Source organism: Chiloscyllium plagiosum, chromosome 1 (assembly GCF_004010195.1).
Source record: "Chiloscyllium plagiosum isolate BGI_BamShark_2017 chromosome 1, ASM401019v2, whole genome shotgun sequence".
NCBI lineage: Eukaryota > Metazoa > Chordata > Chondrichthyes > Orectolobiformes > Hemiscylliidae > Chiloscyllium > Chiloscyllium plagiosum.
The window spans coordinates 148,521,389-148,548,881 of NC_057710.1; the positions used below are offsets into that span (position 1 = coordinate 148,521,389).

The 27,493-nt window shown below is 39.0% G+C and overlaps 1 protein-coding gene across 1 annotated transcript in view; it reads right to left on the reverse strand.

Annotated features, from left to right (window-relative positions):
- otud4 (OTU deubiquitinase 4) overlaps nucleotides 1-27,493 on the reverse strand; it is a 110,993-nt gene that overhangs the window by 9,545 nt on the left and 73,955 nt on the right. The window contains exons 12-17 of the mRNA XM_043699024.1: nucleotides 16,351-16,460; nucleotides 14,810-15,008; nucleotides 10,001-10,148; nucleotides 5,631-5,787; nucleotides 4,129-4,353; nucleotides 967-1,007 (exon numbers count right to left, since the gene is read on the reverse strand). Of these exons, the coding sequence (XP_043554959.1) occupies nucleotides 967-1,007; nucleotides 4,129-4,353; nucleotides 5,631-5,787; nucleotides 10,001-10,148; nucleotides 14,810-15,008; nucleotides 16,351-16,460 (880 nt within the window). The remainder of the gene's footprint in view (nucleotides 1-966; nucleotides 1,008-4,128; nucleotides 4,354-5,630; nucleotides 5,788-10,000; nucleotides 10,149-14,809; nucleotides 15,009-16,350; nucleotides 16,461-27,493) is intronic.

Here is a 27,493-nt window from a genome sequence, read left to right on the forward strand (position 1 = left end):
CTGATGCTGCTGCTGTTCCACTCAAAGATTGCACACTACCTCCTTGGCACAAAATAGCATTTGCCAGATGAGGAAATTCCTAACCATAATGGGAAATGCCCCAAACATTGAAGCATCATACAAAACAGGAAGTGAAGTAGACCACCCAGCCCCTTAGGTCCGATCTGCCATTCAATTAGATCATAGATTCATACAGCATAGCTAAGTCCCTTCAGCCCATTGACTCTACACCAACATTATCACCACTAAAAGTGCATTAATCCCAATTTCCTGCACTTGTCCCATATCCTTGAAGGTTACAATATCTGAAGTACTCAAGTATTTTTTTTTTAAAAAGATTATAAGGTTTCCAACTTCCACTACCTTCCCAGGTAGCACACTGCAGATTCCCACCACTTGCTGAGTGAAAAAGATTTTTCCTAAATTGCCTCAATCTCCCGCCTCTTTATGTTAAAACTATGCCCTCTCGTGACTAACCAAGGGGAACGTTTGCTCTCTATTCATCCTGGTAATCAAGACCATAAAGCTGTGTTCCTCCTCTCAGCTTACAAGCAGAAGCTGAAACAGAAAGTAAAACAATGCTGGTCAGAGGCAGCAGAAGAGCTTCTCCAGGACTGCTTGGAATCGGTGCACTAGACCATATTCATGAACTCAAGACAATCTAGATGACTCATACATAAGAAACAGACCCTTTGGTCTAACTCGTCTATGCCAAATCTTGACATCAAAACAGCAACAGTAGCAATAAGTTTCATTTAAGAGCATAGATTACAGTGTGTCAAAATGTTCATCATGATATCTAATAGTAGAATGTAGTTTTAAGAAAATCAATTGGTCAGTAATTAAGTTTCTCACCAAAGACCATGTACAATGTAAATCAATGCAGCAAGACAAGCTTTCTGTTGTTAATAATCTTTTCATACTCTGACATGATCAGCTATTCAAAAGGCAAGAAAAATCGCCTACCTTAACACCAAGATTGTAGAAAAAACGTAGAATGCTTTTATCTATTTGAAGAAAAAAAGGCAAGAAAACAAAGTAGAAATCATTATTATTTCTACAGTTGCCAAAAGTGCAATAATCCTGAAAGACTTCAAACTATATTTATCAATGTGCCTAATTTGTATGAAGATCAGAGAGCAAGTTCACAAAATACATTTAAGACAGTGTTAAGGAAGCAATTATGGAACTGGCTATTTTTAAACCTGGTGTTGTGTATCACTTTAGTGATCAAAAACATAAATTTCAAATAAACTAAAAACAGAAAATAATGGAAGTATTACAACAGGTTAGGCAGCATCTATGCAGAGAAAACCTATGAATAGACTGCTCGTTTCACAACTTGACTCCTGCATGGAACACAGAAGAATGTTCCACCTCTCCACACCAATGTACATCTCCTAACCCTGGCAAATTCTTTAAACAAATGTGCAAATCCTGTTATAACTACAACTTAGCAAAACAGAATTATTTTAAATGGCCAGTTTTGCAACAGTAAAACCAAGTTTTGACTATCAGGTGAAAATACAAAAGGGATTTTCACCGTAGTTGAGAAAGAGCAATATCTGATTCACATAATATAACTTCTTGTAAATAAACAGCCAGTTTGATTTTATTTTTAAAAAGTAATTTTTAGTCAGTTTTAAAAGGCTTAATATGTGCAGAACACAGTTTCTCTTAATACGTCTTAAAGGCAAACATTTATTTCTACTATATTTTGAACTTATCAATTAAAATAGACGGGGAAATAGACCTTCAGGTTTAAAGCTGCAAAGGTCAAATTGTAAATCAACAGCAAATAGAGCATCGAGGTTTATTTACAGGACAATTGATCAGAAAACAAACTTGACCATTTTGTCCCTGCATAAATTGTTGGTCAGGCCACAGTACGGGTTTTAGCCTTGGTCTCACTCATAATGGGTGACACGGAGATTTGAAAAGGATGCAGAGGAGGGCAGTGAGACTTATTAACATAATAAAACACCTCATTTATGAAGGTTCAAAGAGCTGAGACTCTGCACCCTAAACAAACAAAGGCTCATGGAACAACTGAACTGAAGTGTATAAATGATGATAGGAATAAATTATGTTCAATTTGACAGCTTGTTCCAATTAAATAGACTAAGAGAGGACAATTCACAATTTTAAGTTGAAGTATGTTAGATTTTGCTGAATTGTCAGAGGTGGGTCTGTTCACAGTGAACTGTGGACCACTGGAACAGGCTGCCATCATAGGGAACAGATGTTAATTCTTCGAAATGCTTGTTTTTATTTGGGGAAAGACATCTCTCATGAAAATTATTGGAGTACTGGATAGTGAAAGTTATCAAAGGATACAGCAGGATACAGACCAGATGGAAATTTGGGTGAAGAAATGGCAGGTAGAGCTTAATTTGAACGAGTGTGAGGTGATGCATCTTAGGAGGTCAATTGTGAGTGGAAAGTATACAGTTAACAACAAGACTCTTAAGAACACTGATATACAAAGGGATCTTGAGGTGCAAGTCCATAGCCCCCAGAAAGTGACAACACAAGTGGATAAAGTGGTAAGGAAGGCATATAGCATGCTTTCCTTCAACGTTCAGGGCAGTGAGTATAAAAATTGGCAAGTCATGTTGCAGCTGTGTAGAACTTTAGTCAGGCCACGTTTGAAGTAGGAAGGATGGGTAGGCTTTGGAGAGGGTGCAAGGTCGGCCTACCAGGATGTGTTGGAGTGTAGTAAGTATAAAGGAAAAGTTGGTCAAACTTAGATTGTTTTCACGAGAGCATTGTAGGCTGAGAGATAACCTGATAGAAATATATAAAATCATGAGAGGCATGGATAGGGTAGATAGTCAGAATCTTTTTCCCAGGATGGAACTGTCAAATATTAGGAGGTATAGTTTTAAGGTGAAAGAGTGAAACTTTAAAGGAGTTGAGAGGGGCAGGTACATGCCTGGAACATGCTGCCAAAGGAGCTGGTAGAAAAGTAGATACAATAGCAACATTTAAGAGGCATTTCGACAGATACATGAACAGGCAGAGAATAGAGAGATACGGACCATGTGCAGACAGATGGATTAGTTTAGAATGGCATCATGGTTGGCACAGACATAGTGGACCTGAGAGTCTGTTCATGTAGTTTACTGTTCTGTGTTCTATATCATTCTACGTGATTATATGATTTCTCATGGGGTAGAGACATCATACACAGGCTTCAGAATTGGGTGAGCTGTAACAGTATGTTATTATCTGTGCCCTGATCTTCTGAGTGAGAAGGATGAGGTATAGTAGAATAACTCTGAATTTAAGTACAAGTAGACAATCCTTTGTCTGAATCACTCAGGACCAGCTGTCTTTCAGGTTTTGGAATTTTTCGGACAAAGGATTAAACGACATTTTCATAGTAAAATTTTTTTTAAATCACCGAACAGCAGACCCACCTGTGACTATTACGAGCACTGAGACAGAATTAACTCCTGCCAGTGCTGGGCCATATAGCTACGTCACACCTGAGTGACGTGGGTTGAGTGGGTGTGCCGTTGCACGCCAAACAACCTTATTAATGAGAAAAAAACTTAGGATTTCAGAGCTTATCAGATTTTGGAATTTCAGATAAAGGATTGTCTATCTGTAATTTGATTGCAGGTCATATAATGTGTTTTTCTGAATAGAAAAGGCAATTTTTGATTAAGTAGTGCAACAGTTAATGCCATGCCATTTTATGTCTGACACACTGGTTCAAATTAGACAGGATTTTGTTGGCTCTAGACATCCTAGATTAAATGAATTTGGAAACGCTCAATTACAGGTACACTGACAAAATAAAATGGCATACAATCACCACTAAAAGAGATTAAAGGAAAATACTAAATGTTGCAAATCTGAAGTAAAAACAGAATATGTAGTTTCACAGGTGTTGAAAGTGCAGCACACAATTTCATTCTACCGGCTATCTTCCCCTCAGACAATGAATTACTTGCATTTTGCAATATTTGTGACTGTTCCATTATTATTCCAAAGTACCAGTGTTTGTTAATCATGTTCAGCAAGACCATGGAATAATACAGGTTAACAGAAGAATTCCCAGTAATTTTACAAATTAAAATAAAACCTGTGATAGTTTTGAGAAAAGATCATGCTATTTACCATTCGGAAGGTCAGCTCCATTTTTGTTGTATGAAAATACAGGTGCACTGGTGAGGTACTCTCCCTTTTCATTCACAGCAAACCCAGGGTATAACAAATCATCGTAAGAGCTTGTGATGTGAGTTGCAGGCATTGGTGGGAGATTAGCCCCACGCATTGGTGCACAAAGTGGGGTTATAAATGCTGAGGTCACTTGAGGCTGTGATACAGTTGGACTGGACATCTCTGAAGATGGAGATAAAGATGAAATGAATGTCTGTGTCAAACACTCAAACAACAGAAGCTGTCCTCAATATTCTTAAGAATAAAACTGTCACACAATAATATTGCAATGAAGCTGTGAATCATATTCTGAATTCTTCAACTTCATTGTTTTAAAAGTGTTTATTGTTAGATAACTGAGCATTTGATTCCCAACTATGGGGCTATCATGAAAGCAAACATTCCTTGACATTATTAACATCACCGAAGTAACTTTACAAATGTTCAAAGATAGCATTCATTTTGTAACAAGAAATACTAGCATTTTCAAAAGTTGAATATAATTGTTATTAATGTGGTCCAGATTTATATATTAAGTTTCTTAATACACAAAAAAAAATCAATTCCAACGCGCAATCACACTAGAATTTTCTAAGTGCACAAACCTATGAAGTATACCTGAAATATTCCCAAAATTAAATCGAGAACTTTTCTCTGAACAAATAATTTGATTTAAAAGGTGTATAATTCAGAAGATGGGGAGGTAGAATTTGTAAGGACAGGTAACTTAAAAACTGAGTGAAATAACGGTTAAATATGTAATGTGAAGCATTTTTACATTGGAACAAATATTACAGATTGGCGCAATTGCAATCATCTAACTATTCTCATCCCATTTTCCATATCCTATAAACCTTGGCATATACAACTCTCCACAGTCAGATTCAGACATATCTTAACACTTCTTCAATGTTGAGGATTTCTGCCTCTACCACCCTTATAGGCAACGAGTTCCAGATTTCCACAATACTCATGGGATTAAGAAATTTAATATATAAATCTGGACCACATTAACAACAATTATATTCAACTTTTGAAAATGCTAGTATTTCTTGTTACAAAATGAATGCTATCTTTGAACATTTGTAAAGCCATTTGTTACTTCGGTGATGTGGGGATTTCCTCACATCTCCTCAAAACTCTCTGCACCTTCCCTTTCATCCATGCCCCGGTCACCGAATCCCTCCAGCAAGGGGAAAAGTTCCCTCCTGGCCACATCCCTCTACTTTATACATTTCAATCACCTCTGCTCCTAGGAAAATAACCTCAGTCTGTCTAGTCTCTCTTCATAATTAAAAGCCTCCAGTCTAGAAACCATCCTGATAAATAATCTCTGTAACCTCTCCAGTGCAATCACATCCCCTCCTATACTGTGGATTCCAGAAATGCACACAATATACTCCATGCAATTTGCAACTATATTTTAAATTGTATCAGTAATCTCCAATTAAACATATTACCTGCTGATTGGCAAGTGACTGACTCAGATGGATGTACTGAAAGCACCGGTGAAGTCAATGATGGTGTTGATGAAGGAAGATGTGACGAGCTCATATCTGACTGAAGGACAGGATCCATTCTTTGTGCTGTAGGGCAAGGGGGAATCTCCAATGGATTCTTCAAAACAGACATTTAAATGAAATTAGTATGCAGAATTTTTAATCTGATAATTATACTATTTGCATGTACTCAAACTACACATGATTGGAGTGCATCAGAAAATGATTGTCATCATCTTGGTGGGACTTCCTGAACTTTTACCTGTGTTGAGGTACCCGTAGAGACTGACAATTTTCAGAAAGAAACTCAAGCTCCTGTCAGTAGGTGAATGGATTACACGACAAAATGTTGTGTTTTAGGATGTTTACTCTAACAAACTAAAAGCTCTGTTAACTAACCACAATTTGTGTGGGCAACGTTTACTTCATACTTACTACAAGTCATCTTTATCTTCTATCCAGTGGAGTGTTCTCACCTTGCAAACACCTTTGAGGAACAACCACCGTCTTTGGCCTCTCCCTCTGCAAAACCACCAAATCGGGCAGCCTAGCATGGATGAGCAAGCAGGTTTGCCAACTTACCTCCCGGCACATCCAAATCCTTCCCAAATGTTGGGGGTTTCTGCCTCTGCTACACTGGCAAGCAGTGAGTTCCAGATTGTTGGACCCTATTGACCGTCTCAACGCCTCAATTCAAAGTGGTAAACCTCTGATTCTGCATGATTCACGCAAGCCCCTGGGTAAGATCACAATTCCCTGTTAAAAATCTTGATCTACTTAGTTATGTAACAAGCCTTCCCAATTCCTTTCCTTTTGACTTACAACCACCAGGTTGCTTCCCCTCAGAGAGCTGGCTGATGGTGTTTATTACCCAAAAATCCTGCCTAATGTGCTTCTGCACCATTTTACCAGGCATCCTCCTTATTCCTGTCTCGTGCAGGTTGTAAAATTCAGATCCTCTTATTGATCATCTCGAGTTTTTGATTTTTTTTTGCTGCTATCTGAAACTCAGCCAATCCTCAACCTCATGATTCTTCTTGAAAACGTTAGTTATCCTCTTCTTTTACTCTGGTATTAGCATCAACTTCTAGTTGGTCATGAATCAATTGCTATTAAACATAGAAACACAGAAAATACATGCAGAAATAGGCCCTTCAATCTTTTGGGTCTGCGCCACTATTCAGTAACAATTACAGCTGATCGTGCTATTTCAGCATCCCACTCCCGCTTTCTCTCCACGCCCCTTAATCTCTTTAGCCACAAGGGCCATGTCTTTCTCATTTCAGTCCGGAACAGCTTACCCCTTATTCTTAGACGGTGACCCCGAGTTCTGGACTTCCTCAACATTGGGAACATTCTTCTCACAATTAAGCTATCAGAAACATAAAATCCTATGAGATTCCCACACATTCTACTAAATTCCAGAGAGTACAAGGCCAGTCGATCCAGTCTTTCTTCACATGTCAGTCCTGCCATCCCGGGAAACAGTCTGGTGAACCTTTGTTGGACTCCCTCAATAACAAGAATGTCCTTCCTCAGACTAGAAGACCAAAACTGCACTCAATACTCAAGGTGTGGCCTCACCGAGGCCCTGTATTATTGCAACAAAACATTGCTATACTCAAATCGCAAATGCTATGAAGGCCAGCATGAAATGTGCTTTCCTCACTGCCTGCTGCACCAGCATTCCAACCTTCAGTGATTGTCCCACCATGACACCCAGGTCTCGTTGTACCTGACCTTTTCCTAAACTGCCATCATTCGAATAATAATCTGCCTTCCTGTTTTTGCCACTGGGGAGGATTTAGGAAGAATTTTGCTTTTATTTCTCATTGAATTACAAATTCATTGAGAATTCGAAAATATTTATTTCTAAAAAAATATAAGATTTCAGATTGAAGATTGCTTCCATGCTTTTGTCGGAGGATTGAATATTGATGAACTATCTCTGACAGTGTAGCATTCCTTTTGTACTGCACTGGTGTGTCAGCTTAGGTCACATGTTTGAGTCTCCAGATACAGTTTGAACCTAAACAAGAACTGTGGTACACATCGACGACTCCTCAAGCAATGGGATCTTGTGAAACAAAATAGTGTTACGAAAGTCTTCTTCCACACCTGGTCTGTACCAACTCCACTTTCCCCAGCTATGCAACAATGCCTGACCCTGCCACTGAAGCCCCACTGAAACCCCTCAATTATTAAGCTAAACTTCACTAATGCTCACTACCTAGTCTCCCTACTGTAAACCTCCCCAACCTTCAAATCACCAAACTGATGTAACCTAATTCTTGCTGAAATCAAGTCCTGCAGTCTCCAAATCCCCATGCTCTCATGTCATGCAGCACATGAATTGGCTCTCAAAAGCCATGTCAACTGCAAATTCCTTCATAACCATTAGTGATTTTCTACTATTTGTGTATTCATATTTATCTGGCTCCTCTTAATATCTATTATTCATTTTGGCCTGGTGTTCAGTTATTGGTATCAACTCATTTAGCCTTTGGCCATGCTAAATTTCCCAGTGTCCAGGAATGTGCAGGTTAGGTGGATTAGCCATGGGAAATTAATGGTTAGAGGGACAGGATAAAGGGGCACTGGTGGGGGTTTGTCTGGGTAGGATGCTGTTCAGAGGATTGGTGTGTACTTGATGGGCCGAATGGCCCACTTCAACACTGTAAAGATTCTATGGAACTCTCTCCCTGCCAATAGGTATCAAGTAATTATACAAAGTCTGCATAAAATCTCTCTTGATTTGCAAGAGACAATTAGCTATATATAGCTTCAGAAACACTACTCTGTACAGCAAGGCAAGGAGAAAGTAGAGGGATTGAACATATGTTGTTGATGCAATTCTGCATCAATCTCTAGTCAACTGAACTAATCAAACCTCCCCAGCCAGCAAATGCTTATCCAACCCTTCTTCAAACATATTATAATATAGTCCCCATTCCAATTCCATCCTTGGTTCAGCTGCTTGACTGGACCCTTTCATACTCAACGTAACCCCATGCTTTATTAAATTCAAATATTAATTTGAATGCTATGGCCTAATGTTGCATTTTCTCCATTTCTAAGATGGTAAGAACTAAGGCAATAATAATCCAATGCTCAACATCATGGAAAAGTGTCATTGTTCTTTCTGAAGCACTCTCTCTCATACACAAATGCACACAGTTTTAAGTTTGGGCTATAATATGACTATAGGATGTAGATTCTTCCACTGTTAATGCTGTTGTTGTGCTTCACTTAATTTTTAAGAGCTTTAGGACCTCTTAGGACACTGACAATATATAAAAAGTATGGTTACATTATGCCTCTACTACTCTTCCTACTAACTGCCGGAGATCAGTGAAAGAGTGTCTACATGGACCTCTCACAGGTCATATGTTGCTCACATACACAACTGGTCATTCCTTGATGCGAATCCAATTTAAAAAATGTTTTGGAGGATGATTAGTTCTAAAGATCTGTCCAATGGTGGAGTAGGAGGGTGGAATCTTGCTTAGACATGATTAACCTCCGAACTGCTTATCTGTATTGTACTCCATGTAGTGTGGATTTGGTCAAGGAGGGCTAAAACATTTCATAATATAAATAGCATCTTTGAAGAAGTGACATTATTAATAAGCTTAGTTAATCTTATGGACTCTTACATGTTTCAGCGATCTACTGCCACCGTGATCAGAGAAAAGAAATTACAATTAGCACATAACTGTACTTCACTCAAAGTTACTTAGCTTAATAACTACATCATTTACCAAGCATCTTTGAAAAAAAAATGTTGGAATAGGGTTGCAGGACAAAATAATGACACAATGAGTCTGGTGTTCATCAATCTTCTTTCATCAGGACTCATTTTATGCAACCTTCTTTGAATAATTACACTCTTTCCAAATGTTGCTCCATTACAGAAACACGTCCATGTTTTATAGTCTTGATGTACTTCTCCTTAGTCTTCTAATCCCAAATATGTTTCGTCCCTTTATCTTGCTCTGCATTCTCTGACCCCCAAATCCCTCCAACACATCATTAAACTCTTCCCATTCTCTATAGTTAGAAACTGATTTTATATAGTTTGGTTATTGATAACCGATATATTTTCCTCAATGTAACATTTTAATGGTATAATAACATTGCTTTGTTCCCTTAAAAAAATTATCAAATTAAAGAGCACTCACCAATCTCCAGATAGAATCTTGGAATGTTGGAATCTGTCATTATGCAGTTTTCTCATCAAGTGTATTAAGTCCCATCAAGTACATTGAAGACCCACAGACACTGAAATCCCAGTAACATAAAACTAAATAAAATGTAGACAACGTACTCACATGCAGTGCAGCAAAGGGTTGCTCAGCTCTCTGATGCATTTTGTCTGGGGCTTGAGCCTCATTAGCTCCTGGTTCCACCGTCACTGAAGGAGCAAGGTGTTGACATTCTGAATTTGTGTAGTTCGATTCCAAGTCTCGATCATGCTTTCTACAAATCAGATAGTTAAACAAATAATTTGTTTTAATATAGTTGGACTTAATTTTGTTCTTGTGTTCTGGGAAAAAAATGGATCAAGAAAATTCCACTGCAGCAGTGAGAGAACACACTTTAGAGGACAGTGGATCATAGCACAAACAAAATACAATGAACTCTCAGTCGACAGATGAGCACAACAATCCTTCACTTAAATAAGTTCCAGTTGAACACACACCCAGGGAGAGCTCACAAATTAGACTTACAGCTTGACAGTCTAATCTTTGATGTTTCAGGTTCTGGAGACATTTCAAAAAGGGTGAATTTTGAAAAGCTAATTGGCTTCAACTTTCTCCTTATGTGAGAGCATGGTGTGAGCAAGTTGGATATTGCATTTTCTGCATTAAGCAGTGACTATGCTTCTAGATGTACTTAATAGGTCATGGAGCTCTGAGATTTCAAAGCGTCTTAAAAATCCTGATATAAATGCAAGTCCTTACTTGCTTTCTCAGCTGATGATGCAAGAACTGAAAGACACGGATTCAAAGTTTTGCACAAGAGATACAGAACATTTTTTTTGTTACATGGAGACGCAATTAACTGAAACTTGCTGGCATCAGGCTAGTAGAAATAGAAAACAATGCAAAATTTCAAAAGGAAGTTGGATAGGGATGGGGAAGAAATAAACTTGCAGGATTTCACAGATAGAGTGAAAGAATGAGACTGACAGGACTACTCTACAAGGAGCTAGCATGGACTTAAGATAAATGAACTCCTTCTCTGCTATTACACCTACAAACTAAATTGTACACCATAGCATGTTCATCACAACCCCTCCCAGGCACTTCATTGGTTAAAATATTGGGGGAGACAAAGAGAAGGAAAGCAAGGTTTATGGTCCCAACAGTAAAACTGCACTGATTCTTTGTTTGGAGTGCTGGAAATTGCTTTGTGACTATCACATTGGATTGCTCGCACTTCACTTCAAGCATTGCTGCTCCACTGTTGACTGCAAATTGGAATCTTATTGATAGTCAGGACCTGTGCTCGGATGGGTATGAAATTCCACATCATGGATCTTTAAGCCTTCTATGCAATGTATTAAATAGTGGAGGAACTGCAAATGGACTTGAGGATCATAATTTCTAAAAACTGACCATGAGTAATTTGTAATGCATGAACATAACATATGCCAAATTATTCAAAAAATAAATAAATAAGATCAATGAGAAATCCATTCTTCACTTCGAAGATGAAATTGTCAGTTAACATCTTACACACTACGGCTGTACTTTGCCTACTCCAGCCCTGCACTGCAGGTTAAACCAAACTGTACTTGTGTGCATCTGAATGAGAAACAGGAAGAACTGAGTTTGAATATATACTGCTAATTTTCTACTAGAGAGTTGTGTCCATTGCAAATTACATTGAGAATGTCCAAGCTCATCTTAGTTGTCTTTATTTTCAGGATTTAGGAGACACAGGTGAGATTGTAATTACAGACTATTCCTAATTCATTTGTTACAGTGTTGATAGTCTGCTGCAGTCACTTGGTCACAGCATTTCCGCAATGCAGCTGAGTAGTCAATTAAGAAGCTAACTTTATTGAACTAGTAATGCGTTGGCTTGACCAGGTAGCAGTTTTCTTTCCCTCCTGAAGGATACTGGTGAAAAACTTAAGTTTTAAAACAACCTGGTAGCTTTTATAGTAATTTTCTTCTGTTTTTTTCCAGCACATTACTTTGGATCCTTTGGCTCCAGTAATGGTGAATGCCACAAAATTCACAACTATTAAAGAAACTTACAGAAATATATAAAATATATGAAAGGAATAGATAGGATGGAAACAGGGAGGTTGTTTCCACTGGCAGGTGAAACTAGAACTAGTGGGGCATAACCTCAAAATAAGGTGGAACAGATTTACGACGAGTTCATTAGCAACTTCTTCAGCCAAATGATTGTGAATCTGTGGAATTTTCTGCCAATTAGAACAGTTGAGGCTGCCTCACCAAATATTTTTAAGGCAAAGACAAATAAGATTTTTGAACAGTAAAGGAATTAAGTGTTATGGTGAGCGGGTACATACATGGAGCTGGGTCCACGAAAAGATCACCCATGATCTTAGTGAATGGCTGAGAAGACTCAATGGATCAGATGGCCTCCCCTGCTCCTATTTTTTAAGGTCTTATTAAAGGCTGCAACAACACTTCAACATTTTGGGAGGCTATTTATGCTGAAATCCAGGAGTTGCAGTGCACGTCAAAAACAAAACAGCTCATGCAGAGGCTGAAGCAGAACCACTGTCATTTGGGAAGCAGGGTGACCTGCCCAGGGATACGCGGTTTGGTCAATTCACCTGTAATTAAGATATCCGGTCTACACACCTTAACATTACTACTGGCCCCAAATTTCATCCACTGCATTTACTCATTTGTGCGATTGGCAGACTGTTGTTTTGGCTTAATGGCAGTATGCTGATCATAATAAATACTACTCATCTTGCTGATGCTTAAAATCAATACAAAACAGCATCTCACCATCACATATACCTTCAAGTTGTTTGCAACAAGCAGAAGTAACAACTGCACCCAAACAGTATGTGCTTACAAAGCCCAAACCACTGTCCACTATACACTGACGTGATTCCATCATTGGACAGCATTTTCTATATAATTCAATTACACTAAGAATTTAAATAGTCAGTCACACTCACAATGTGCCACATTTGCACACACTCGAAGATTTGAAACCTTTCTGGTTTAATATATTTTTATATAATAAGCTCTCTTTGCACACCAAAAGAGCACATATATACATTGTGCCTGTTTAAACTCAACAAAATAGGTCACTGCCATTCTCAAACTTATTTTTCAAGGCAATGCCTTAATTCTCCTAGTCTCCAGCATCTGCAGTCCTCACTTTCTCCTAGTTGATTTTAACCTACTGCGAATCCTCTTGCAAAGATGCCTTCCTTGAAGAAGCTCTCCTCGTCCCTCTACAAGGATCTCAGTGAGTCCCTCTCTCACTGCACCCCCCAGGTCATCTCCTCTGCCCACCTGCTTGACACATCCTCCTCATTCCTGAAGAAGGGCTTATGCCTGAAACGTCGATTCTCCTGCTCATTTGATGCTGCCTGACCTGCTGCGCTTTTCCAGCAACACATTTTTCAGCAATGCCTTAATTAATCAGAGTCAAACTGTTTGGTTTAAATTTAAACAAGGCTCAGCGGTTTACTGTCAATTAACAAATAACTGGTGTATTCTTCATAGCAACATCTCTACCCAGGAGTCCGCTTTCCAACCAGTCAGTATTTTCCTCAAAGTGCCTTATCCATTTTCAGTGTAAAAAGATGTGTTTTATTTACATTGGCATTTATTGCATATTGTCCAAATGAAAGCAAAATGCAAAGTTTCAAAAAATGTGTCATTTTTCAGCACTACTCAAGTTCTGCACTAACAAACCAATGAGAGAGGGAAATGTGAAATAAGTCAAATGCCCAGACCAATGGAAAGTTTTGAGCCTGTGTTTTCACAATCCCAATGGATCGTATTTACAGGATGGTGGTCATACCATACCAGATGACAACTTATCCAACCTAATCCCATCTTCTTTCTTTCAAGCAGTGAGTTCCAGATTTTCTGGGTACTTTCCCTTGAATCCTCTCTAAACCTCTTAAATCTATGCTCCTCGTTATCAACTCAACCAAGATAAATACAGCCTTCCTAACCATTCAATCCAGATCCCTCAATTTTACGCACTTAAAGTAGATTTTATCCCCTCAGCCTTCTCTCTTTCAAGAAACAACTCTAGCTTCTCCAATCTTTCCTCAAATGCTCCCATCCAGATAACGTTCTCATACATTCCCTATTTATCTTGTCCAGTGCAAACACAATCTTTCCTATAACATGTTAGAACTATACAATCCCTTGTAACAGTGAAATGTTACATATCAGAAACTACATATCATCTACTTGCATTTGTAATGATGTAGCCTAACTTGTCATTTATAAAGTTCCAACATAACCACCCAAATTTTAGTCTCACCCAATAAAGGGAAGCATTCTGCATGTTATCTTAACAAACTTATCCATTGTCCAGCCATGTTCAAGGACTTAAGGATATATTCTCTAAGGTCCCTCTGTTACTCTACACTTCTCAGCATTATGCCATATATTGTCTATTCCTTTTTGGCTTCCATATTACTTGGCTTTTTCTGACCAAATCTCATTGCCATTGTTACAACCATATGCCTAGTCCATTGATATCTTGCAGTGTACAAGTTCGTTTTTCATCATCAACCACATTAAACGTTTGTATTGAATTTAAACTTATTGATCATGCCCTATTACATTCAAATTCAAAACATTGACACTCATCACAAAAAGCAAAAGTCCTCATACTGGTGTATAGCCTGAATAGAAACAGAGTTCACATCACAAAATGTTCATCAATCATTACATTTTGCTTCCCACCTTTGAGCTAATTTTAAATCCAGAATACCACTTTGCCTTGGATCCCAAGGTCCAACTTTTCATGATTAATCTGCACATGGGACCATATCAAAAGTCTCGCTAAGATCCATTTAGACGGTATCAAATGCACTACTCCCACTAAAGCTCCTTGTTATGTATAGTGAAACCCAAAGAACTAGCGAAGGGAGATTCCCCGATACTCACTTTGAGAGTTTGGGAAAGTCTTCGTCTCGTCCTACATACTCAGCTGATGATTTTTTGGGTTGTTGACCTGGGGACTGCTGTGTGGAGCACTGCTGCCTGGCACCCATTGTTTGTTGCAGACGTGGCGGGAGGCTTGACTGTAATCGATTTGGTTTATTTACAAAACTACTTGAATTCTTCACTCCCTTGAAGTCAGCTTCTGCCAAGTGAAATACACAATTCTTTTATGTACAGTATTTTGGGCTGAGTGTATGATAGCATGGCACAACAGAATCACCTACCAACAAAACATCTTCTTGGTACACTTGGTGTTCTAGGTGATACCTGTAGCCCAGACTGAAATGCCTGTAAAATGGTCAATTCACTTCAGTGTAGAATGATGCAAAAGATGACAAAGGGAAATAAAATGACAAAGAAACTTTAGTTATCAGAGCTAGGGTTATCAATAAACCTGTGGGAAGAACTTTGAAAGTATTTTTATCTTCAAACTGAAAGATGTGAGAACTTTGACGCAGTGTAAGGAACACAGCTGCAATGTCCATCAAGCCTGTGGAACATTGAACGTCTCATAACAGTCAAAAGAGGCATTTTGAAACAGTTCATAGGAACTCTGTCCATTAGGGGTAGCATTGCCATTCACATGACATTGAACTGACCATGCATTTAGTAACTAATTTCTGATCACCATAGTTTCTGAACCCATGTCCAGAGAGGTATGACATTGTTTTGTTTTTTCATTGTGCAGCCAAAAAGAGGTTCTGCTTTTCCCTGAGCATCCAACAGTACACCACCTGTGCACAGGACTAAAATATTAAGAGTCTGGTTAGAGAACGTCACCCTTTTAGTCTTCTTGGTAAGTTTAAGGCGGGCAATTGGAAGGGAGTGTCCATTTTCTATGAATTAAGGATTTACAGCTGAGGTGAAAGATACTAGAGCCTTTTCTTCTGTGGAATAAAGATCGAGAGACAAGGCTAAGGATTTGGTGGATAATTCTACTTTTTAGGTATGATTTGGAAACCAGATGGATAAAATTTTAATCTCATCGTTTAACTTTAAAGATGGAAATAGATACAAGAGGCCAGGTGTCTTATAGTTTAAAAGGGTACCAGACAAATTAGACTGGGAGGATTCAATTTCTGTGGATATTCACAAAATTGAAAGCAATCAGTTCACAAGTTTTATCACTCATTGAAGGATCCTGCATAACGTCCATCAGCAATCAATATGCTAATTATATTCAATAATTTTGAAGTGTAGTTTGAGAACTTTATAATCCTACACCTTTGCCAGTGTTGCTATTCAAGTCTGAACCCTTGTAACAATGAAATGTTACACATCAGAAACTACATATCATCTACTTGCATTTGTATTGATGATCACGATATAAAACTATAAATGGATATATATAAAATAAATGGCAAGTTAATATATATCAGTTTGTAGAAACAGATTTAAGCATTGCTTTGTTACTGTCATATTGTAAATCACAAATCTCGACTTCCACCACAATCAAAGAATGTATTAAAAAGAGAAGTCTTTACCAGAGTTGATATTCATTGGCTTCTTAGCTCTTTTCCCCTGAACTCTGTTCCAGCTTGAGCCCCGAGAAACCTGTGTAAGTGGCCTAAGGTTCTGGAGAGAGGCATTGTATCTAAACAGAAATAATACATACATATACGTTTGAAGAAGCATACAGCTTGTCATGACATTCCTACTTCATGGTTTTCTTTAAGCAGCTCCTGCATGTTTTTGGTATCATTTATATTTTCAATATTCAGTCCAGCCCTTTAGTGCTGTTTTTGAGATTTGTCACTTTCTGATTTTGCAGTTCTGCTGCTGTAAGAGCAAACATAACCCAATAAATCGAGTATAAAATTAGAAGGGCGCCTGAACAAAATACAACGATGCAGCATTCACCAGTTACTTGTTATCTGTAACCTGCTACTTGTAACTGCATTTTCTTTTTAGTAAATAAACCATTTGATATTTTGCAAATGTAACTAACTTGAAATGAGTGAGAATTGGCACATTCACAACAAAACAATGGACAGATCTCACCCACAGTTACTGTGCATTACCCTAACGGACAATGATAACTTGTAATTGGGCCACTAGATGGAGCATTGGCCACCAACTCTCAGAATGAATCATAGAATCCGTAAAGTGCAGCAAGAGGCCATCGAGTCTGCACCAACCCTGCGAAGAACATCCTACCTAGACCCAGCCCGCCACCCTATCTCTGCAACCTTGCCTTTACCCTGGCTAACCCACCTAACCCAAACACTATGGGGCAATTTGGCATGGCCAATCCACCTAAACTGCACATCTTTAGACTGCGGGAGGAAGCTAAAGCCCCGGTGCAAACTCCCATTAAACACAGTAACCCAAGGCTGGAATCGACCCGGGTCCCAGGTGCTGTGAGGGAACAGGGTTAGGGTTAGGGCTAGCAGTGTTAACCACAGAGCCATTGTGCCAAGCATTTTATTTTTTTGACCAAGCGGGTTTTTAATTTGAATATGAAAAATTAAATAACACATATACAAAGGTTGATGACAATCTTAAATCTCTCTCTCTCTCTCTCAACAAGACCATCCCTTGGGTGCAGCTGACACTTCATTTCATCCAGAGATCGTGTTTGTTCCTTTCGCGCCAGTATGGAGTATCTCCCTCAATACTTTTTTTTTGCTTTCACCTTCATCTCAACACTGCCCTGGTGCTTTTTGGACTTTAGCAATTTATTCCACTCTATTCTTCTCCAGTTGTTTTACTGGACAGTCAACTTCACATTCTAAATCTTCACAGACATCAATATTTTCAGCAGCTTGTATTTGTTTTAACAGATCTTGATGCTCACAAAGCTCATTTGGCTGTGCGCATCCTGCAATTCCAAGAGAAGCTCAGAAAGCTCAGCTGGTGAAGAGGACATGGAAAAGGATACAAATTGTGATCCCCATTCCTCACTCTGTCGGTATCACAAGTTACTTTTTATGGATTCTTAAGAGCCCTTTGAACAGGAAGTTTCTGTCTTCCATCAAATGTCATTATGTTATAGTGTCAGAGTATTGAGTACAGGAGTTGGGAGGTCATGTTACGGCTGTACAGGACATTGGTTAGGCCACTTTTGGAATGCTGTGTGCAATTCTGTTCTCCTTCCTATCGAAAGGATGTTGTGAAACTTGTAAGGATTCAGAAAGGATTTACAAGGATGTTGCCAGGGTTGGAGGATTTGAGCGAAAGGGAGAGGTTGAATAGGCTGGGGCTGTTTTCCTTGGAGCGTCGGAGGCTGAGGGGTGACCTTATAGAGGTTTATAAAATCATGAGTGGTATGGATAGGATAAATAGACAAGGTCTTTTCCCTGGGGTGGGGGGAGTCCAGAACTGGAAGTTATAGGTTTAGGGTGAGAGGGGAAAGATATAAAAGAGACCTAAGTGACAACTTTTTCATACAGAAGGTGATACATGTATGGAATAAGCTGCCAGAGGAAGTGGTGGAGGCTGGTACAATTGCAACATCTAAAAGGCATCTGGATGAGTATATGAATAGGAAGGGTTTAGTGCTGGTAGATGGGACTAGATTGGGTTGGAATATCTGGTCAGCATGGACGAGTTGGACTGAAGGGTCTGTTTCTGTGCTGCAAATCTCTATAACTCTATCAGATGGAAAGCATTGTGTACATTTGTCGTGACAGACTTACTGGAACTAATGGATGTGCAAGCAACAAATGAAAAATTCTGCATGGCCTGACCAAACATGAGGCAAGCAACAGTTTTCTCTTTTCATTATGCACTAGGTCTTTCCTCCTCTTGATTTTCTTGTCCTTCTTTACAGAGCACAATTCCGTAAGTGTTCTGTTCATTTCAAGTCCAGGTGTCTGAAGCTAAGCTGTGTTATCTTGTATAAGTTTACGCTGATGTTCTTTTCAAAGTTTCTATTCTAGTTCACTAATTCTCTTTTCAGCTCTGGTCTATTTAGCATTGACGGTTGGACACTCTTGGTCTTGCCTTTCCAATTACTCAAGTTTTGATTGCAGTTCTGCCTGGTTCCAGTGCCTATCCATCTGCAGAGAGGTATTTATGGCCCACCATCACCCTCATGTATTTTAACTGTTCCTCTAAAAGTGAGCAGCACTCTTTAATTGGCAGCTTCAGCGGCTGTTTTCATCAGTATCAGTCTGGGTCTCCTTTTGACAGCTTTAGTTGGTCTGTAACTCCGTGCAGCTTTTTCTTTCAGCATTATGGTGGATCCAGCCCAGGATTCCAGTGGGGGCAGGGCAGGGGTGAGTTCTGAACCCAGAGGACTCCTGAAATGGACTAAGTGGACTTCGTCTTAAAATTCTCCTTTTTAAAAAATTCCTCTTTTTCCCCCTTTAGTATATTAACAGGGAAGGACCAGTATTCTCAACTTTTAAAAATTTTTTTATTTTTCTAATTTATTATTTGTATTTCGTAAGTCTGTAATACGGGACATTTTACTTCTTAGTTTTTCTACTTTTTCCCTAAGAATTTGTACCCAAGATGGTACTGTAAGCGGCGACTTGTAAACGTTTCTCTGTACTCATCTGAGTACTTGTGACAATAAAGCTAATACAATTCAACATGTGCCAGCCGAACACAAGTTCATTAAATATTCCCTTCTCGATTGTGGCGTTATATTTTCTTTCCTTGTTCTGCTATATTTCATAGATCCCCTACAGCGTGGAAGCAGCCACTGTATGTATATGTTTGTAATGAAGAAAAACAAATCCCATCAGGGTAGTTTAGAAGAATTCATGTCTTGAATTTGGGAATGTTTTGAACTCATTGTATATATTTAAGCTTCTAATTGAGTCAACAGACTTCCAAATTCTCCTTTGCCTCTAACATCACTGGCAAGTAGGAATAGCAACACAATAAGCAAGAGGCAGCCATTTGGCCCTTCCAGCTTGATCTGGTGATCAAGCTCATGGTGATCTGATTGTAAATCAAGTAAAAGCAAAATACTGCTTCAGAAAACCAGAAAACAGACAGGCTAGAAAAACTCAGCAGATCTGGCAGCATCTACAGAAAGAGAAGGGGAGCTAACCTTTCACCCTTGTTATGAAGATGTGGGTGTACTGTACCTTTAAGAGAGTTAAAAGCTAGCAGAACTACCTGACACAGCATCAAATGTTCTGAACAAGATATAATGTAACAACTGGTCAAACAACTCGATTAGCTGGTTGCTTGGAGACAACAAAACAAATTCGAATTAGGCCAATCAGTTTAAATTATACCCCGAAAAATACCAGACTCCAATCAAGTTTGAATTTAGTGTCATGACAATCTTAAAAGTCAATGACAATCCGAGGCTTTGGGGATATAAGACCGGGGAAAACTGAACAGTTGGGAGGAGAACTGCCAAGCCATCAGCATCTGCAGACTGCCCGGAGACTAGCTCTCTAAAAGGTACCTTCGCCATCTGGTTGGTTTTGAAAATTTGAATTTTTGGTAAATCTTAATGGGGGTTTATCAGACTAGTATTATAGATGGGAAAGTAAAAGATAGGTTAGAGGAAGGAGCTGTAAATAGTGGTTAGTTAAGTATTCTCTGGTATACTTTAAAGAAATAAAGTTGTGAACTTTAAATAGTTCTTGGCCTCTCGAATTTTCACAGATTACTGCATGGGATAAATCTTTTTTGTGTTGCTGGTTTAAATTAAGCAGGAGGTTTACTCTTCTCTGAAAACATCATATTAGTCTTTAAATAATATTGCCATTTTCTCTCCACAGACGTTGCCAGACCTGCTGAATTTCTCCAAAACTTTGTTTTCATTTGTAACTTTAAATCCACATTACCCCAGGTAACCCATCATTCCCTTGTTTAACAGAATCCATCTATCAGTCTTTTCCCTGGGGTCGGGGAGTCCAGAACTAAAGGGCATAGGTTTAGGGTGAGAGGGGAAAGGTATAAAAGGGACATAATGAGCAACTTTTTCACGCAGAGGGTGATACGTATATGGAATGAGCTGCCAGAGGAAGTGGTGGAGGCTGGTACACTTGCAACATTTAAGAGGCATTTGGATGGGTATATGAATAGAAAGGGTTTGGAGGGATGTGGACCGGGTGCTGGCAAGTGGGACTAGATTAGGGTGGGACATCTGGACGGCATGGACGGGTTGGACCGAAGGGTCTGTTTCCATGCTGTACATCTCTGACTCTATGACTTTATTTTGACCAATATTTCAGCAAAAGAGCTCCGAAGACTTATAACCCCCCAGAGAGAAAAAAAGTCAGTTTTAAACAGTGACTTCAATTCTAGAATCCCTCAGAAGAGGAAGCATCACCTCCATTTACCCTGTCAAGACCCCTGAGGATCTTATGCTTTCATCAGATTTCCTCCTACTCTTCTAATCTCTAGCATGTACGAGCCTAGCCTGTACCACCTTTCCTCAACAAGACAACACATTAATTGCCAGGTATTAGTCTGGTAAACCTCCTTTGACCTGCTTCCCACGCATTTGCATCTACCTTAGGAAAAGCAACCAATACTGTCTACAGTACTCCAGATGTCTCACCAATGCCCTGTATAACTGAAGCATAACCCCCATTATTTTTATCAACAGTTATCTTGAGGAGAACAGAATATATTATATCAGCCTTCCTAATTACTTGCTTCACCTGAGTACGAATCTTTTATGATTCATACACTAGGACATGCAGATCATTTTGAATCTCAGTGCTCTGCACCATTTAGATAATATGCTTCATTTTATTCTTCTTGCCAAAATGAACAATTACAAATTTTTCTACAGTATACACCTTTTACCACTTCTTTGACCACGTACTTAGCCTATCCAAATCTTTTTGCAGCCTCCTTGCAGCCACATCACAACTTACTTTTCTGCGTATCTGTGTCATCAGCAAACTTGGCAACCGCATCTTCCATATCTTCATCCAATTCACTTTTGTAAATTGTAGAAGGTTAAGGGCCCAGCACCAAACCCTGTGGCACATCAGCTGTTACATTTTGCCAACCAGAAAATGACCCACCTGTGCACATTCTCTGTTTTGTTAGCCAGCCAACATTCTATCCACGCCAATGTCTACCCCCTACACGACGAATTTTAATTTTCTGCAGTAACCTTTGATGTGGCATTTTACCAAATATATTCCCGTTCCTAGAATATAGAACCGTACAGCACAGAAATAGGCCCTTCAGCACACAATGCTGCCAGGTTAAACTAATCCCTTCTGCCAGCCCTTGATCCATATCCCTGCACTCCTTGCATATTCATATGCTTATCTAAAAGTTCCTTAAACACCCCTATCATTTCTGCTTCCACCACCACCCCTGGCAGTACGTTCCAGACTCCTACCACTCTGTGTAAAAAAACTTGCCCCTCACATCTCCTTTGAACTTTCCCCCTCTCACATTAAATGTATGCTTTAGACATTTCAACTCTGGGAAAAAGATTCTGACCATCAGCCCTGTCTGTGCACCTCATAATTTTACAGAATTTTAATTCTATCAAGTCTCCCCTCAGCCTCCGCCACTCCAGAGAGAACAACTCAAATTTTTCAAGCCTCTCCTTATAGTTCATACCGTCCGATTCAGGCAGCCTCCTCTGCAAAGCCTCCACATCCTTCCTGTAATGTGGCGACCAGAATTGAATGCAATACTTGCCTAACCAAAGTCTTATAAAGGTGCAACATAACATACTGACTCTTGTACTGAACTCCCCAAACAATAAAAGGTAAGCATGACTTACACCCTCTTTACCACCCTATCTACTTGAGTAGCCACTTTCAGGGAGCTATGGACTTGAACCCCAAGGTCCCTTTGTACATCAATGCTGTTCAGGGTCCTGCCATTAACTGTATACTTTTCCTTAATGTTTGATCTCCCAAAGTGCAGCACCTCACAATTACTGGCATTAAACTCCATCTGCCATTTTTCCGCCCATATCCACAACTGATCTGTATCCCACTGTATCCTGTGACAACCTTCTACATTGTTCACAACTCCCCCGATCTTGGCATCATCTACAAACTTACTAATCCACCCAGCTACATTTTCAACCATATCACAAACATCAGAGGTCCTAGAAAGATCCTTGCAGAACACAATAGTCACGGACCTCCAGCCTGAAAAACAATCTTCCACCCACGACCTTCTGCCTTTTATGGCCAAGTCATCATGGATCCTAAGCATCTGCATCTTCTGGATGAGCCTATCATGAGTGACCTTGTCGAAAGCTTTACTGAAATCCATGTAGACAACATCCACTGCTCCATCCTCCTCAATCACCTTTGTCACCGCCACAAAAAATTCATACAAGTTAGTAAGACACGATCAGCCCTGCTAGGAGAAAGTGAGGACTGCACATGCTGGAGATCAGAGTCAAAAGCTGTTGTGGAGAAGCACAGCCAGTCAGGCAGCATCCAAGGAGCAGGAGTGTTAACGTTTCGAGCATAAGCTCTTCATCAGGAACGACGAAGAGCTTATGCTCAAAATGTTGACTCTCCTGCTCCTCAGATGCTGCCTGACCAGCCTTTCTTTTCCAGCACCACACCTTTTGACTACGACCTGTCCTGCACAAAGCCACGGTGAGTGTCCCTAATTAACCCATGCTTTTCCAAATGTGCATAAATCCTATCCCTAAGAATTCTCTCCAATACTTTCCCAACCATCGATGTGAGACTCACTAGTCTACAGTTTCCTGGATTATCCCTATTTCCCTTCTTGAACAGAGGGACAACATTAGCTACTCATCAGTCATCTGGAACCTCTCCAGTGGCTAATGATGATGCAAAGATCTTGATCAAGGCCCCAGCAATCTCCTCTCTTCCCCTCTCAGTAACCTGCGTAGATACCATCTGGCCTTGGGAACTATCCACCTAAATGCTCTTCGAGACCCAATACCACTTCTTTCTTGATCTCAAAATGCTGTAGCATATTGGCATACTCTATACAAATCTCACCACCCTCCACATCCTTCTGGTGAATACTGACTCAAGATACTCATTTAGGATCTCACCCACATCCTTTGTCTCCATGAACAAGTTCCCTCCTTTATCCCGGAGTGATCCTACCTTCTTCCTTGTTATCCTCTTGTTTCTAATGAATGTGCAGAATGCTATGTTCCATGTCGTTATTTGCCAATTCACTTCAACCAGCTCTTTCAATGTTAATAGCAAAAGTCTCATTGTCAGTTCTCTTTGTGTCATGGTGAATGTAAATTTCAATCATATTATGGCCACTGCTACACAGGGAAGTCTTCACTAGAAGATCATCAATTAATCCTATCTCTTTACAAGATACAGTCAGTTCTTCTATAATGCAATGGTTGTGTTCTTGTGCAACCTCACATTATAGAAAAATCACACTTTAAAAACAGCGCTTAAAGTGTTGGCAATGTAATCGTGTTCCAGCCAACACACTTATTAAAAGTTTGCGCTTTAGAAACAGCATCCCCAATTCACCAGTCGCATTGCAACAAATTTGTGTTGACGAAACGCACGATTATAGCAGAATAACCTTTACCAGATCTAGTACAGATGCCGTCTAATCAGCTCCAGAACATGCTATTCTAAGAAACTGCCCTGAAAAATTCCTAGGATATCCTCATCTAGGCTATGTCTACTCATTTGACCTTTCTAGTGTTCAGACATCATGGATAAACTAGAATAATGGGATAGACTAAAAAAAAACTATACAATTAACCTGGAATTATTTTCCATAGAGTAGAGAAAGTAGAGAAAGAAGAAGAGAATGAAGTTATTAAAATTAATGATAACAGGTAAACAGACGATCTTTTCTCTGATTGAGGAGTCAATGACAAGAGCTCAACAATTAAAAACTGTCACAAAGACCAAAAACAACAAATGTTTACACAGATGATGACTAGAGCTACAAATACTTTGCCACAGAAATGTAGTACACCTGTACTTTTTAGGGAAATGTAAATAGGTCTTTAAAACAGAAGAGGATACAGTGCTTTGAGCAGATATGGAGCATTATTTTTATTTTAAACTATGCTCGTGAACAGTCACCATGTACATAATTATTTAAATGATTTCTGTGCTGTAAAGTCTAGCTCATGTTAAATGTAAAAGATGTGCAGAACAGAATCAGCATAATGGTTTGGACCAATTTTCTCAGGACTTGATATAAAAAAGGTGCTTAAGTAATACACCCAAGGCTTACCACTCACGTTCACAAAAGAAAGTAAGAAAACAAAATAAATTGGAAATTAAGGATTTCATAAAACTATAGGCTATATACATGCAAAAGCACTAGCTCCTTAATTGCTAGCGGTGAAGGCTGCAAGTTGTACACTCAACCTCAATTTCCATATGCACTATAAATAATCTGTTTCAATAGAGATATAACAATTTAGTGGGACACCATCTGACATTTAAGTTCATTGAAAATACAGACAAACATGAGCCCATATTAGCCGTATGTAACCTTCAGTACAATTACACTGCCAAGTATATTCTTCATGATGTCAGGAAGCCAGATTTCATGGTCATAACCAATTAAGTGCTACAACTAAAAGCTGCAAGACAACTTGATCTGTATACTTGCTTAAAAAAAATTAGAAAATACAGGCACTGAATTGATGAGTCATCTTTGAATGTGTTAAAAGTATAATCTTTCAAGGTGCAAATTTTCCAGCCCTACGGAAATTAGTTGACCAGCTAATTTATTTCTCCAAGGTCCTGTTACATCAAATTGCAGCTTGTAGTATGATAAATTTAATCACACCAGAAACCTTCTGCATGTGCTTTTAAGGGGTTCTAAGTAAGAAAGATATGTCTACCGCAATTAACATAACAGCCCTGCGACTGAGCAATAACGTATTACCATGAAACCGAAGAAGCATTTTGCAGTTTCTGATCCAGCATCAACTCTTTATAAACAGCTTGACCATTACTAAACACACATTTCAAACTATTATCGATTATTCCAACCATACATAGACATTTCTAAAATGCATTAACGAACTTATTGTTAATTTGCTTTGGATTTGTTGTATAACAAACATTCAACAAATTAATTAGCAGGTTGTAGCTCATCATAAAGGTAAACTGTGAAACACTGGTTCAGGATTTGCTGAGAAAATAATGATGCCTGAACAACAATGGCATTGTGTGAAAGTCAGCAATAACCTATAACAAGAGGAGAAACCTTATGAATTGCAAAGCCACAAGTTCTGGGCTGGTTTGTGGTGCTCTGTTTTTAATTTTACTAAAATGGGATTACATTAACTTTATGTTGTCCTTCAGTCTTGTGATAGAAAGTTAAGTCCAGCAATTAACATATAAACATAAATAAAAGTCAGAAAATAAATAGGGGCAGAAGTAGGCTTTGTGAACCCTCAGCAACTCAATAAGATCAAGGACAACCTTTGACCCTAATTTCACTTCTTACCCAACGAGAGAAAAAGTAATATGGCTAGTGTCCCGAAGTTTCAATGATTTCAGCCTCGAATATATTCAATGAGGAAGCATCCATAGCCTCCAGCATCAACAAATCCAAAGATCATAACCCAATGAGTGGGGAAATTCCTCTTCATCTCAGTCTTAAGCGATCTTGAGATTATGTCAAAGTCCTGCATAATTCTCTGCTTAGACCTCATTCTAGACCCCAGAGACCACAGCAATTCTAGGCAGCAGTTCACCACTATTTCGTCCAGGGCAATTAGGGATTGGCAATAATTGCTGGCCTAGCCAATGATGCCCATGTCCAATGGATGAATAAACAAAGCTCAGAAACTATCAGGCTATTTTATTCAAAGTTACAGGACAAACTCTCAAGCCAAGAATAAATATAGCTGATCTTTGCTGCATCACCTCTCGTGAATACGTATTGCGCCTTCGAGACCAAAACTGTGCGCGCACAAGTGTGGTCTCAACACAAAGGCTTATGCAGGTCTAGCTAGTCTTCCTCACTCTTGCACTAAAAAACCCATATTAAAAAAGAACAGCAATATACCATCTGTCTACTTAACTATTGCTGAACTTGCATGCTAAATTTGTGCTTCTTGTTAGGACATCTTAATCCTTCTGAATATCAACAATTTTTAAAAATCTGATTTTCTATACTTTCTGTCAAAGTGAATAAGGTCTCATTTTCCCATATTATTCTCCATCTGCCATATGTTCTTATTGCTGCCTCACAGACTTCTTGATAACACTTTTACAGTACAGGTCATTCTGCTATAACATGCGTTTTGTTAACGCGAATTAGCTGTAACACAATTGATTAATTGGGGACACTGTTTCTACAGCACAAACTTTTAAAGCATGTGTTGGCTGTAATGAGATTACAACCCCAACACTTTAAGCGCTGTTGCTAAAGCGCAAATTTTCTATAATGCAGGGTTGCACAAGAACACAAAAGTAACATTATAGAAGAACTACACTGTATCTTGACTTCCCAAAACTTACTCTCCCAACTAGCTTTGCATTGTACTCTTGATGCCTTCATCTAAGAGTTGTCCTATATCCTTACTACATATGGTGAATGAGGTTCAGATATGTGATGAATTGATGCTGTTTCATTTTTAAACCCACACAATATTGCATTGTGTTAAAAGTTGCAGCATAGTAGGAGTATAGGTATATTGTACAAAGTTTGTGAGAAGATTTGTAGCTCGGGTGCTCGTTGTTGTGATTCTGTTCGCCGAGCTGGGAATTTGTGTTGCAGACGTTTCGTCCC